Raw genomic sequence first — 12,120 nt, 5'->3', positions numbered from 1 at the left:
GTTGTCTTTGGGATTGGATCACGAGAATGAGGGAAGAGGGGAAAATGATTTCTACTCCCTGGCTAGTTTGGTATGGTGGCAGGAGAAAAGAGAAGCCAATGATCACCAGGGACAAACACCAGGGGTAGGGAAGGAAAAGAGCTTAGAGAGGTAAAAGGAGACCCACAGGCAGCCCCAGGGCTTAGCAGATAGGCAGCAACAGCTAATTCTGTCATACAATGGGCATGAGGATTAGAAGCAACCACAGAGCCTTCCCCAGGGAGCACACACACACATCACTTCTGAGAGTGAATGTGGTCACAGTGTGTGTCCCCATCCCCCTTACCAACCGACTTGGGGGCTTCAATAACCAAAATGTTGGTAAACCATCAGTTCAACTGAACAGTATACAGGAATGACCTAATTTAATGAAAATGTAATCAACTATAATAAGTATAAGTGACCTAAAGAAATAGCTAAAGGGCGGAGAAACTTAAGAAGTGGAAAATTGGTTTTAAACTCTATCTTCCAGCTAAAGCTGACCTTTTGAGTAAACTAGACTGGATATAAAGACATGAAATGGTATTTATGCCCTGTTCATATCAGAACATTTTAGAAAGTTAAGACTATCTAGTGGTTTATGGAATTGGTGTGGGATGTGGCCAGTGTGTCTGATTTTGTAGGCTAGTGATTATCCAGTAAAGGTCAGAAAGTGACCACCAAAGTATGTAGTGATATGGCGAACATTTGAAAAGTATTGAGCACCTACAATATGCCAAGCTGTGCTCAAAGCATTTTAAAATGTATATTTTTTATTTTTACAATAAATCTATAGGTAGATACTGTTATTATCCCCATTTTATAGAAAAAGGCACAGAGGCCAAGTAACTGGCCCAAAACCACATACCTAGTAAATGTAAAAGCTAGGATTGGTATCCATGCCATCTGCACCAGAGTCCCTCTGTTTCAACCTTTGAACTGCAGTGCCATTGGAAGCAATAGTCATTCGCATACATTCCAGTTAGAAAAGGTTTTTTTTCCTGTCAAAATTACATGATCCTTCTACAAATACTATCAGATCTTTTGCATTTACTGTTGGCGTGCCCTAGAGAGAATTCTAGAGACAGACTGCATACCAAAATGAAATTCTGTGATAAATTTTCATCTGTGGACAGTGGGACAGTCATTTATACCTGTTACTGACCCAACGGTTTGATACCAGTGTCACCAAAATAATGCAACCCTTATTTTGGCCTTATGCCAGCCAACGTATGAAAGCTGCCTTCAGAGGACTTCTTTTTCCTTTTTTTTTTTTTTTTTTTTTTTTTTTTTTTTTTTTTTTTTGAGGCAGCAGCTCACATTTATTGAGAGATGCAAATGCATGTATTTTTAATGCAATCACTAGAGATTTAGGAAATACTAAGTTAAACAACAAGACCAGATTTGCAAACATGAAAATAAAAGGTAATGCTCAAGACTGACCAATATGGTGGGAACTAGTACTCAACTCCAACTAGTTGGAGTCAAATTTAAACAACTTTTGTGGGGGTAATTTGACAGATGGATCATGGGACTTAAAACTTGTTCACATTCTATCAACCCCCAATTTCCACTTTTGGGAATAACACTCTTTATCCAGGAATACCACCTCTTGGAATATGAAAGATACACTCAAGAATGCAATTGAAGAGGCTCATTATGCGTCGTCACAATCATGGGACCAGGACTGACGTTTTGTTGATGTAAATGTTTCAAAGTATTTTCACTCACACCTTCTCATTTATTTTTCACAAAATCTCTTGGTGATAGGTTTAGTATCTCCATTTCAAAATTTCCAAAGCAATAGATAAGCTCAGGTAAGTCAAGGAACTTCCAGAGAAGGACTTTCAAAATTATGCATTTAAGCTGTTCAATCATTCAAGTTCTAAATCCTAGTTAGAAGGCGGCATCCTATATAAGAGAATACACTCACATGTGCCTGTATGGGTGCACAGTTTTACAGATGTCCACCAGACACAAGATTGGTGCCCAGAGGCTATGCTCATATATGTCATCTTTAATATCGTTTAAATTGCCCATTGACAAGGAATATACTGCATGATTATGATACACATTTTACTCAAATTATAAAACCACAAAACCTTCTGATGTGAATTCTATTATCCTTCCTGCCCCTAAAGATGTATAACCCATATGTGATCTGGGTAGTAAAAAGAGATTGTCTGCCCTCATGTCTTAATTCTCCTAGACGTCCTTGACACTGTCTTGTACACACAGACCATGAATAGCTTAGTTTTAATATATTTGTTTGTCTCACTTATGCCTGATTGGAGCAATTGAGAAAAATTACATTCATAAATCTTCTTGCCAAGATAATTAATTATGCACGAAGTACTTCAAGCTGCTTCTGATTTTCATTAATGAGGCAGATTATCGACAAAATAAGATGCTGCTGGAGCTGAAAAGAAAGGTCAGCTGCTTATCTTTAAATGTAAAACAAGAGTTCATTTTTACATCTGAAAAACAATGATGAAAGAACATGCTATAATTATCTGTATGAGGCGATCACATCCCAATTAAGATAGGAAAGTATGTGGTTTTCATTTACTGTTTTCCTGCAATTGATGTGAATCCTAAGTCCCCATCATGCTGGTCACTTAATTTCTTTTCCAAAGGAGAATTAGCTGAACTATTATAGTTCAAAAGCATTAGACCACAGCACTCAGAAACAGAGAAGCACTAAATGTATCTTTTAAATGGCCCTTACGAGAGAAGACACATCACATATTCAGACATCCACATTATTATTCATCAGTAATCTTTGCCCTATTTCTTTACTTAATTTCCCTTTTTCTTAATTGGTTAAAATGATTGACAAAGTTGATATTTCATTAATGTAAAGATTGATAGCTCCTGTGTTCACTTAAAATAAGACAGAACTGACAAAAAAAAAAAAAAAAAAAAACCTTTGCCCTCCAATGAAATGTGGTTCCATATGTTCTAGAATTATCAGGTAGATCATTCAAGAACATGATAACTATAAAACCCAAATTGCGAACTGAGTGACACTCAGCTCAGTGTCCCTGCCGCAATTCTTCACCATTGTACCATCAATAACACTTTAGAACATTCAGGCCGGGCACAGTGGCTCATGCCTGTAATCCCAGCACTTTGGGAGGCCAAGACCAGCAGGTCACTTGAGCCCAGGAGTTCAAGACCATCCTGGGCAACATGGTGAAACCCCGTCTCTACTAAAATGCAAAACATATAGCCAGCGTGGTGGCGGGTGTCTGTAGTCCCAGTTACTCGGGAGGCTGAGGCACGAAAATTGCTTGAACCCTGGAGGTGGAGGTTGTAGTGAGTTGAGATTGTGCCACTGCTCTCCAGCCTGGGTGACAGAATGAGACTCTGTCTCAAAAAGAAAAAAAATAATAATAACAATAATAAACAGAAGTTCAGAAAAACTGAAAAACTCAGGTGAGATAATTTCTGTTTATACATACCTGGACTTTAAAGTGATTCCTTGTTCATATAATTATCAACAGAGTAAGCATTAATTATTGTTTATAATATTAAGAAATCAAAGCAAATCTATCTCCTTATTAATCAAATACTGTTTAAATTGTTTTATATTCAAATAGCAGAATACTACACACTTATTAAAATTAATTGCTCTACTTAAACACAGAATATGTTTCTGATTGTTTTCAATTTAACAAAAAAAAGGTTGTAATACAGTATATATAGGCTAATTCAATTAATTTTCATTTGTTTGTTTAGTTTTTTATAATAAATGTGTGTGCCTGTGACTATGCTCACACTTGAATAAAAGTCTAGAAGGTAGCAGTATGCCAAATTTCTAGTAGCAATCTGCATGGAGGGTGATCGCTACATTTTAACAAAGAAGCATTTTAAAATCACAAGCAGAAAAAAAGATACTACTTTTTGTTTTAAACTATCATTTCAGTGCCCGTTGAACAAGGGTAGCTGTTAACATTATTAAAGCGACTTTTATTTTATCACATCCTGTGAACTCAAATAATAAAACTGGTCTTCAATCTGAGACCAATCGTCATCTGAGCATGACATTGCGGGGTGAGGAGTGGGGAGAGTATGTAACATGTCGGGCCTTCACCATCTTTTTCAGACATGATGGTAACAACTGCTAACACTAAGATAGTAGTTGGTATTATTATTCATATTTTTACAGAAAACTGAGCCTCAGGGAAGTTAAATAATTGCTGTTACTCAGCCAGTAAGTGGTGAAGCTAGGATTTGAACCCAGCCAACAGTCTGGCCCCAGGATCTGTACTCTTACCAACATAAAGAGACAATACTTAGCTTTATTAACTAACTACTCCAACTGCTGTCACTGCTGTTAACAAGAGAAAATGTCACATAGGTGTTTTAAGATTCAGAGTCCAAATTTTATTTTTATTTTATTTTTTGAGACAGAGGGTCTTACTCTGTCATCCAGGCTGAAATGCAATGGTGCAATCTTGGCTCACTGCAGCTTTGGCCTCTTGGGCTCAAGCCACCCATCCATCTCAGTCTCCCAAGTATCTGGGACTACAGGAGCATGGCACCATGCCTGGCTCATTTGTGTGTGTGTGTGTGTGTGTGTGTGTGTGTATGTGTTTTGTAGATACAGGGTTTTGCCATGTCACCCAGGCTGGTCTCGAACTCCCGGGCTCAAGCAATCTGCCTGCTTACTCTGTTGATAATTATATGAAAAAGGAATCACTTTAAAGTCCAGGTATGTATAAGCACAAATTATCTCACCTGAGTTGTTCAGTTTTCCTAAACTTCTGTTTATTATTATCATTATTATTATTTTTCTTTTTGAGACAGAGATTGCTTAAGCAATCTCACCTCCCACAGTGCTGGTGTTATAAGCATTCACCACCACACCCAGCCTAAGAGCCTAAATTTTATGTTTAAGGAAATGACTATCTTGTTTATTGACTGGTTATATTTACTATAATGTTGATTTTCTTATTATAATTAATTTTTGTTCAAGTGCTGTTAGGAATGGAGTCTAAACGAGAGCCTCATTCCCTTAACCACGAATGTGCATTCTTAAATCCTAACTATACTTGTAACAGCCTCCAATAACTAAACAGTATTAAGAGACCTAGACATGTATGACAACAGTAATGCTACATCCAGGGGAAAGAATCTGGGCTAAATGAGAAAGCTTTCATAAGTTGTAAGGTTTAACCACAGAGAGGGAGGGCAAAGAAACTAATATTTATTAAGTACCTCTTAAAATGCTACGCATTGTGCTACATGTTTTGCACATTATTTCATTTAATCCTTATAACAACTCTGTGATTTAAGTATTATTCCCAATTTAAAGATGAGGCCCATTAAAACAGCAATGAGATACCACAACACAGCTATCAAAGTGGTCAAAATCTGGAACACTGACAATGCCAAATGCTGACAAGGATGTAGAGCAACAGGAACGCTCATTCATTGCTGGTGGGAATCCAAAATGGTACAGCCTCTTTGAAAAATAGTTTAGCAGTTTCTTACAAAACTAAACACACTCTCGCCATATGATCCAGCAATCGAGTTCCTTGGTATTTATCTATATAAATTGAAAACTTATGTTCACATAAAAAGCTGCACATGGATGTCCACAACAGCTTTATTCATAATTGCCAAAATTTGGAAGTAACTAAGATGCCAGTAGATTAATGGATGAACAAACTGTGGTAAATGCAGACAATGGGATATTTATTGATTTATTGATTTATTTATGTTATTTGAGACAGAGTCTTGCTCTGTGTCACCTGGACTGGAGTGTAGTAGCATAATCATGGCTCACTGCAGTCTCAACCTACCAGAGTCAAGGGATCCTCCGACTTCAGCCTCCTGAGTAGCTGGGATCACAGGTACACACCATCACACCTGTCTACTTTAAAAAATTTTTTGTAGAGACAGGGTCTCCCTGCTTTGCCCAGAGTTGTCTAGAATATTATTTAGCGCTAAGCATAAATGAGCTATCAAGCCATGAAAGGACATGGAGGAAACTTGAATGCATATTACTAAACGAAAAACGCCAATCTGAAAAGTCCTGTATGATTCTAACTATATGACATTATGGACAAGGCAAAACTATGGGAACAGTAAAGATTAGTGTTTACCAGAGGTTAGAGGGAAGGGAGCAATGAATAAGCAGAGCACAGGGGATTATTAGGGCAGTGAAAATGGTTTCCATGATGCTATGATGGTGGATGCATGTCATTACACATTTGTTCAAACCCATATGTACGTGGAATTGGACATTTGGAATGTACATCATCAAGAGTGAACCTTCCTGTAAACTGTGGACTTTGGGTGATAGTGATGTGTCACTGTAGGCCCATTGATTGTAAACAAGCTATTCTGAGGGGAGATGCTGATAAAGAGAGAAACTGCACGTGTGGGGGCAGGGAACATATAGGAAATCTCTGTACCTTTCTCTCAATTTTTCTGTGAACCTAAAAGATCTCTAAAAAATAAACTTTACTTTTTAAAAAGCACCCCTCCCAAAAGCATTCACCTCTAAAACAAAATGAGACCCCATAAGTTAGAGAACTTACCAAGTCAGAAATCTTCTACTATACCTTACTTAACTTATTAGCAAATATATTTTTGCTTTCCAGGTTTAGCAAGGGATTTAGATTTCCTTTAAGAATGTGGCCGAGTTAGAATGTTCATTTTGAATCTTCTAAATTTTCAGGTGATTTTTTTCTTTTCTTTTTACTACAGAGGATTCAAGTGGATGATTACTGCCATAGTCATGGGGCAGAAAGGCAAAATTACTGTTTTAAAAATAAATAAAATTACTGTAGCTATTTTCTCATTATTGGGAAATTGTTCTGTTTGGGAAGCCTCTTTGAAGAGGTTTTATTTTTTTGGAGACAGAAGGTCTCTGTGTTAATCCAGATAAGAGATGTTGAGGTTTAAAATACAAATACTTCTCTGTATGATAAAGCAAGAGGAGTTTTTAATGTATTTTTGGAAGCACTAGAGGCAGGGGCTTGGGGTTGTAAACACAAGAATGAAGAGATAAAAGGAAGGTTCCTTTAAGGGGATAGTAGCTCTGGGAACACGGTGGCTGGTCAGGATTAGGGCAGAGACAGACAGAGAGGAGCAAGGGAGCTAAAATACACCCACTCATGCTTGGAAGGACAAAGAACTTTGGAAACAGTTGTCTTACAATTTTAAGTTTCTTGTCCTGAGGATTAATTTCCTCCTTGTTATGCCAGAGTCATCAGGAAAAGACCTTTGCATTGGACGATAATGCTTTGGGAAATGAGCATGTGAAAGTGCATGTCAGAGTGTATAATGGCTAGAGCAGAGTCCGCAGGTCAAGCACAGCAGAAGCAGAACAGGAGGAGCGGGCGGCAGTCAGTGTAAAATGATAAAAGCAAGGTAGCTTAGAAAGTGTATGGTGACTTAGAGGGCAATGGCAACCAAATGCAAGCAGGAGAATACGTGACTGACATCTACATTTGGGTCTCTGCTCTATGCCACTTTCTCGGAGAGGCTTCTTCGATTCCTTCTTTGATGAAAAGTTGACCAACACATGTCAAAATTCATTACGTTATTCGATTTCATCATCAGGTTTATCATTGTACTCATCATTTGTTTATTATAAGTCCTCATCACATTAGAACAATGGTTCTTAACTGGGGGTAATTTTGTCCCCCAGGGGACATTTGGCAACGTCTAGAGACAGTTCTGGTGTTTCACAACTGGGGATGTTGTACTGGTATCTCGTTGGTAGAGGCCAGCAATGCTGCTCAGTATCCTAGAGTGTGCTGGACAGGACAGCCTCCCACAACCAGGAATTACCTAGCACCAAATGTCAATAGTGTGAAGGTTGAGAAACATTGAATTAGAAGAAAATTTCCTAGAGGAAAAAGGCACCTTCTTGTGGTCTAGTATATCCCCAACACTTATGATAGGAACTGGTACATAGTAGGTGCTCAATAAGTATTAATTGAAAGGCTGATCATCATTTAGGTTCTCATTTTTCCAGCTTGAAATAAGAACCAGTTTCTTCTGGATTCATATGCGCTTCCAAATATATGAATGTCTCTTCAATTTGGATGGAGCAATAATATTAAACATATGGAAAAACCTCTTCCCTGTGTATCTAGGCCAGGAGACCTCCCTCCACATAATTTCTCCCTAAAAATTCCTTTCACTTAATCTGTACAGATTTAAACATGGAATTAAGACAATCAGAAGTGTTGTGATAAACTTCTCACTTATTTGAGTTGGGGGTTTGCAAAGAGAGTTCTGCCCACTCTTCGCATCAAATAATTGTAGCAGAAGAAATCCATGTCAAGCACATTGACAACCCATCAGAAATGTGCTCGCAGCCTGGGTAATGAGCTCTAATGAGCCTACAAACTCATCAACCCCCAAAGCCCTCTGACCACAGATCCTGCAGCTATGGGCCAAGGTCATATTTCTTGATTGGCATCAAACTACTCTTCTAAGAACATTATCTCTATTTTGGGCTGATAGACTTTTTTTACTGATGTAAGCAGCAATCTAGCACAATTTGGCAGCATCATGCCTCTTCAACTTTTAAGAAAATTGCAATTAACATTTCAAAATGTTAAAGAAACATGTCTAAAAGTAGTGACCTGGAAGGAAGGAAGAATCCGACAATAGAACACATTCATTCTCAAAACTACCCACAGGTGTTCTCTCATTTATAAAATCAACAGTATAATGAAAAAATGCATACATTTGATTTTATATTACTTACAGGGAAAAATAACATGGTAGTTTGGATGAAAGCTTTTTGGACCAAAGACCAAAGGATTTAACCATGAAGACTGACGAACTGCCCCAGGGAATGGTTAATCCATATAACAACTAATCAGCTGAGACTGGAACATCATCCAATGCCCCTTTGGGTTACCTGGTTTTCTCGTTGGTCCCACTGACATATCTGCAGAACCTGACTCAATTCTTGCCACTGTTGCTTCAAGTACTTGTCTAACTGTCTTCTCCTGTCTTGTAGAAGTTCAAGAAGGCTGTCAATCTTCAGACAGCTGCTATGAGCTCCCTGAATCAACTCAGGATTCACATTAGGTCCTTCACACTTGAATTTTTCTATGAAGTCAGTGAGTTGTTGACTTTTGTTTAAAAGGGCTAAAGACCGTTCCAAGAGTTCTAGAAGAAAATTAGAAAGAAGAAAGAATAATGATATTAGCAAGCTTTTATACAGCAATATTTAGACTCTTCACAATGTAAAATATACGTAATTTTTGTGTTAATAAAAAACAAGTTGTGCTGCAAGGAATTAAAATATGTGGACAGAAACTGCCTACAGTACTTCAAAGAAAAAACTGGTCAAACACCTTAGCCTAGCAATTGTGATAGTGCTAACTGCCAACTGATGGGATGCTTTGTTCAGCAATTGTGTGATTCAGGACAGGGAGTAGAATGAGCGTGGGATTTTGACATTGCTGCAGTTTTCAGCGGTATGATGCTGGGTAAGTGTTCTACATTCTAAGGTGATTGGACTAAAGCTGAGGTTTAAAGGCTAGTGCCTGGGATGACCAAACAAAAACTCAATAAATGTGGTGGCCAGGTGCCCAAATGTCAGGGACTACAGCAAAGTGGAAAATGCTTGCTAAAAGGGTCAGCTGTCACTCAGTTCTGACAAACTGTTGACATGAAGAATATGGGTTCAGTGTTGATGGAGCTTCCAATTATTAAAAGAGTTTCAAATGCAAATTTTATATGAAAATTCTGACTTCTAAATCTTTCATAATTCATATTTTTTAATTCACAGGATAATGAAGCATAGATATCTCTCAAATGGGCTACCAGTATGTGATCTCTGGAGTAAATAGCATTGTAAGTTTGAGTAACATCTTGTAGAATTGGGATGTTAAGCCTAGAAATTGAAGAACTACTAAGGGAGAAAGTGTAGGAAGAAGAAAGAGTTGAGAATAACACATTGAGGGGCATCTACACTTGGGGATCAACTGAAGGAGCAATTGGAGAACTATCCACTCTCCATCAGGCAGAAATGAAGGAGTTGTCCATGATATCCCTCTCCTTCATCCCGCCATCATCAAGACCTGTTGATATTACATGGTATCTCTGGCATCTGTCTACTTCTCTCTATCCTCACCACGGAAAGTATCATTTGTTGCCAGGATGTACAGTCTTCTCTTAATTGTATCCTCTCTCCAATCCATCTATCAGTGTTCCAGACTTTAGCCACAGCGATCTTTTCTAAACATAGCATCTGTTTCCTTCTTTCTTTCTTTTTCTTTTTCTTTCTTTCTTTCTTTTTTCTTTCTTCCTTTCTTCCTCTCTTTCTCTTTCCCTTTCTTTCTTCTTTCTTTCTTTTTCTTTTTTCTTTCTTCCTCTCTTTCTCTCTTTCCCTTTCTCTCTCTCTTTCTTTCTTTCTTTCTTTCTTCCTTCCTTCCTTCCTTCCTTCCTTCCTTCCTTCCTTCCTTCCTTCCTTCCTTCCTTCCTTCCTTTCCTCTCTCTCTCAAACACACATGCATGCACGCACGCACACACACACACATACAGTTAAACAATGGCACCCCATTGCCTTAAAATTAAAGACAGACCCCTTAATGTAGATTACTATGTCTGGCATGGTCTAGTCTCTTCCTTCCTTTTCAAATTGTCTCAATTTCTCAATTTTTCATTCTTCTTTAAAATCCTCACACATGCTATACTCCCTCCTGACCCTGAACTTTTCACTATGTCCACTCACAGGGACACCATTCTCCTCAACACCCTCCTTCGTTACCTTTACTGTACTCATACTTCGTGTCAACTGTCACTTCCTCAAAGGACAAACCAGATGAGATCAAATACTCTCATACTTAATGTCTGTCTTTGCCACTAGGCTCCATTGCAACATGAGGATAGAGACCATGACTGCATCCAGCACTTAGCAGGGTGACTGGTACAGGAGATTTGCTATCATTTTTGTAGAATGATAGAGTGAGAACAAATATTTTGAAATGTGGGGGGAGGAGATTGGGAGAGCTACAGATGTTAGAGATCAGAAGTTCTCCAGAGATGTAAAAAAGAGAAGTTGAGAAGACTTTGAGTTTTGTGATGGAAACAGAAGCCAAGTTACCAGGGTGAGGAGTGAGAAGGCAATGAGAAGTGAGAAGAAAGTGAGCTGAGAAGTGGGAAGGCAACAAGCAGGACAATCTTTGAGACATTTGTTTTTATAAGAAAAGAAAATGCTAGGATAGTATCTTGAGAGAATAACAGGGTCAAATATACTGTTTTTTATTATTATGGTTTTATTTTCAGGATGGGGGAACTGTGGAGAACACTGGGAGAGTAAGCATCTTACCAAGTCTGACACTAATAAAAATGGACTGAACCGGTGCTGAAACTCAAGACTTGTGATTAGTATAACTCAGTGTTCTTCCACTATAGGGACACACTCAACTTCAGCATTCTCACTTTTGGCAGTTTATTATGATGTAGGCTGAGGTAGTTGGGCCAGTTTTCTCTTTCAATTGACACCTTTTTTTTTTTTTTTTTTTGGAAAGCTGGAGGAGAGAATAAGATAAGTGAATATACTGTAAAAAGGCATTTTGAGATGAAAAGGAAATAATTTGAAGTAGTTTATTCCACATGACCTAGATCTGTCCTGTAAAATATTAGCTAGTAGTATCTGCTCCGAATGACAGTGTGATTATGCCCCCTGGGCAATTTGATTGTGAGTCAACAATGCAAAGAAACAAAAGACAAAAACAACCACAGACTTCAACCAGGTCAGAAGAATGGGAGAATGTAGATAGCATAAGAAAAGTCAGGGAGAACATCATAATTCAAGTCAATTTCTTTGGAAAAAAGAAATGGAAGCAAACATGAACAAGATGGGACTGAGGGTAGGGTTCAGGAAAAGATCTATCTGCTCAGAACAAGTTCTTACGGGGAGGTCCAAGACACAACTGGAGAAACGAGTTATAGCAGGCCTTACCTATCAGACTGAATAGTTTAATTTGTATATCCTTAATGAAGTAAAAAGTATGATGGAGTCTCCTTTTATATATAGAGAGAAATAGTCTTTTTCCTTTGCATTGAAGAGCTTGTTATGATATTGTGAACAGCTACACATAAACATACACACAC

The 12,120-nt window shown here is 38.1% G+C and overlaps 1 protein-coding gene across 1 annotated transcript in view; it reads right to left on the bottom strand.

Moving 5' to 3' along the window:
• CCDC141 (coiled-coil domain containing 141) overlaps positions 1 to 12,120 on the bottom strand; it is a 207,778-nt gene that overhangs the window by 115,745 nt on the left and 79,913 nt on the right. The window contains exon 5 of the mRNA XM_010382868.2: positions 8,912 to 9,165. Coding sequence (XP_010381170.2) covers positions 8,912 to 9,165 — 254 coding nt within the window. The remainder of the gene's footprint in view (positions 1 to 8,911; positions 9,166 to 12,120) is intronic.

The sequence above is a fragment of the Rhinopithecus roxellana genome, chromosome 14 (assembly GCF_007565055.1).
Source record: "Rhinopithecus roxellana isolate Shanxi Qingling chromosome 14, ASM756505v1, whole genome shotgun sequence".
Taxonomy (NCBI): Eukaryota; Metazoa; Chordata; class Mammalia; order Primates; family Cercopithecidae; genus Rhinopithecus; species Rhinopithecus roxellana.
This window is presented reverse-complemented; position numbering and strand designations above follow the sequence as displayed.